At 40.5% G+C, this 3,072-nt stretch overlaps 1 protein-coding gene across 1 annotated transcript; it reads right to left on the reverse strand.

The window, feature by feature from the left end:
• Positions 1-619: 619 nt before the first annotated feature.
• Positions 620-2,748, reverse strand: LOC112177594 (cytochrome P450 714A1). Its single transcript, XM_024315876.2, has 5 exons — positions 2,379-2,748; positions 2,069-2,295; positions 1,709-1,965; positions 1,191-1,587; positions 620-1,104 (listed from the first exon to the last, which is right to left on the reverse strand). The coding sequence occupies exons 1-5, from the start codon at positions 2,653-2,655 to the stop codon at positions 679-681; spliced, it is 1,584 nt and encodes a 527-aa protein (XP_024171644.1). The 5' UTR covers positions 2,656-2,748; the 3' UTR covers positions 620-678.
• Between the last annotated feature and the right edge of the window lie 324 nt (positions 2,749-3,072).

A 3,072-nucleotide genomic window follows, 5' to 3' on the forward strand; every position in this document is an offset into this window, starting at 1 on the left:
TTGATCCCAAGATTGGTGGTGTCATGAGGATTGTGAAGGTTCAAGGAGGCCACGTTATTAGATCAATTGCGAGAAAAGACAGGCACAGCAAGATCTACACGTCCAAGGGCCCAAGAGACAGGAGGTCCGACTTTCAGCTCAGTCTGCCATAGAGTTCTATGATGTTCAAGACTGTCTTGGCTTTGATAGACCAAGCAAGGCCATTGACTAGCTCATTCACAAGGCCAAGGCCGCCATTGAAGCTCTCGAAGATTCTTCTACTACACACCAGTCTCAGCATCACCAAGGAGGCAATGCCGAGTCAAAAACCGTCAAAACTCATCATCCTTTGCCAAAGGCCCTTTGGATAAGAGCACTATGAAAAGAGTTCAGCGCAAAATTTTTGTATGGCTAAAATTAGCCCAACCCTCCGAGGATTCCTGGCTACGTCCCTGCATGACCTCATTATTCATATGGACTAAATTAATATTAATAACAATTCACAATGGACAAATATCAAGTGGGAAACTAGGTGACCTTTTTATCGTTTCACTCTCTAAAGTGACATTTTTCCATCATTTCCCTTTGTTTATATGCTTAGGATTTTTAATTTCAGTTGTGTGCTTTAATAAAGGAAATTTTTAAATAAAACTTTTATTTCATAACATTTATGCATACATAAGTGATACGCTGCTATGCCTAAACACGCCTAACAAGGAGATTGATGCCATGTTCTGGCACCAATACCATTTTCAAAACAGGGGAGTGGTGATAGTTTGGTGAAAGCGAAAATGAGAACTTCGATAGTAATAGAGAGAGTACTATCTTCAGCTCCATCATCGCAAACGTCTGGCCTATACACAGTCGACTCCCAAAACCAAATGGCAGATATGCATTTGGAAATTTGCATGCTTCTGTTACGCCATTTGCAAATCTCTCCGGCTTGAACTCATTAGCATCTGGACCCCAATTTTTGGGGTCACGGTGCAACGATGCAGTGGCTATCCATATGATCATGTCTTGTGGCACATCAAGATCCCCCAATTTCATGTTTGCTAGAGCTTGCCGTGGTGTTAGGACAGCTGGTGCATAAAGACGCAGGCTCTCTTGAATCACCATTGTTAACTGCAGAGATAAATCAATTAATGCAACAACAGTTTTGAATTTATTTATAGAAATAATAATAGTAATTAGTTCAAGTATGTCCGTACCATTTTTAATTTGCTTAACGTATCCATGTCTTGTAAGCAACGATGGAGTTCATGTCGATCATGATCCCCACAAATGCCAATAATCTCAGCTCGAAGACGCTCCTGCCACTCGGGGTGCAAAGAAAGAAGCATCAAGGTCCATGATGCAGTCAGAGAAGTGGTCTCAGAGCCAACAAAGTAGATAGTTCTACAATTGTCCAAAACGAAACGTTCAGTTTTAGGTGTATGCTTCCCATTGTTGGCAGCAGCAGCACTTTCTAGTAGCACTTGTAGTAGGTCTTTTTGTGCATTGTGGACACCACCACCGGATTGGCGATGCCTCACTATTTCGAGCAACATAGAGTCCACTTCTCTCCTTAAATTCCATATTTTTTTGTCATTGTTAAAAGGAAGAAACCTGAAGATTAGGTGGATAGATGGTCACATGATGGTGGAAAAGCACTCTCCCTCCATTTATTAAAGAAAAAAAAAATTAGGCAAGAGTTCCCTTTGAAATTGGGAAGGCCCAAATGACAAACCTGAAATTTAGAAAGCCGAAAAGCAAACTTGGTTTCGACAAAGCTTCCTGCATGAGAGAAATTTTTTCAAAAATCTGGTTTCCTTGAGCGTAAGAGCTGCTCAAACAAGCCCTGGAGATGATATCTCGGGAGAGGGTCTTCAAATCCTTATCAATACTCATGTCAAGAACATTCGAATCCTCACCAACTTCTTGTATACGGCTCTCCCATTCCTTCATTATTTTCATTGTAGATTCCAGCATCAAACTCACCATGCCCTACATGCAGTGGTAAATCTCTTAATTTCATACTAATTTAATTTAAAAGATAACAAGAAGTTAGAAAGCGTACTCATACATGTAAATATATACATATACTTACCATAACCTTGTTAAGGAAGAATTCGGGAGCAATGATTTTTTTCTGGTTGGCCCAGTGTTGTCCGTTAGACCTGATAATTCCGTCACCTAGCAAGGGTTGGAGTGGCTTACCCAGGTACGTAGGTTTACCCAGATCCAAGGTGTTATGCTGTTTGATCCCCCTTAACAAATTTGGATCGCTCACATAAAGGTGTTGCTTGCTCCCTGTGGAGTACATGTATATTGGACCTGCATGTTTTAACTAAACTAGTTACTATAAGGTAAAACTTGTTGTCAATAATTTATCTCATGGTAATTCCAAACGTGCGTACCGTACTTTTTTTCCCATTTGTGAAGATATGGGAATATGGAGGGAACCCAATTGTGGTGCACATGTTGCTGAGCATCACTAGGAATCTTGATGGAGAACTGCATCTTCTGCATCTCAGGAATGTTTCCGAAAGGGAAGCTTGGTCTCGGTCCTCGAATGCCTTGCTTATAAAGCACTGACCTAATTCTTCGAGGCTTAAACCACAACTGGTTAAGCGCTCTCAATACTAGGCTTGATATACAAACAAATAAAGCTGTCAGCAGCAGTGCTATTGCCATCTCGATCTCTCTTTTCTGAGACAAACGTGGTGTGAGAGCTAGTTATTAGAAGTTTTGCACGGGGAGAATGGTATACATTGTGCTATGTTGAGGGAAGCCTTCTCTCCCTTTTAAACTAACTTCAGTAACTGCCCATATATCCTTTTTTGGGGTGCCTGACCGTATCTTACAAGGAACTTCACATATTTCCTATTATCAGTATAAATGTGTAATATATATTGTGATTTTATTACACTTACGTAACTTCACACAATAAATTTAGATGAATAGATTCTAGCTATCTCTCAGTTCATGACACGTTTACTTACTTGGAATGGAAAACAATCATGAATCGGAGACAAATGGAATGGGAGAAGAAAGGAATCGGTATTGATTCCGGAGGATTGATTCCTAAACCCATCTCCCCCCTTCGTAATC

This window comes from Rosa chinensis, chromosome 7, assembly GCF_002994745.2.
Source record: "Rosa chinensis cultivar Old Blush chromosome 7, RchiOBHm-V2, whole genome shotgun sequence".
Taxonomy (NCBI): domain Eukaryota; kingdom Viridiplantae; phylum Streptophyta; class Magnoliopsida; order Rosales; family Rosaceae; genus Rosa; species Rosa chinensis.

Bases quoted from the DNA above. Each gene is read 5' to 3' on its own strand.
- LOC112177594 (XM_024315876.2), bottom strand. From the start codon at position 2,655: ATGGCAATAGCACTGCTGCTGACAGCTTTATTTGTTTGTATATCAAGC. The intron at 1,588-1,708 runs GTTTGTCATTTG...CCTAATCTTCAG, and splicing joins TTCGGCTTTCTAAATTTCAG to GTTTCTTCCTTTTAACAATG. The intron at 1,105-1,190 runs GTACGGACATAC...TTATCTCTGCAG, and splicing joins CGTTAAGCAAATTAAAAATG to TTAACAATGGTGATTCAAGA.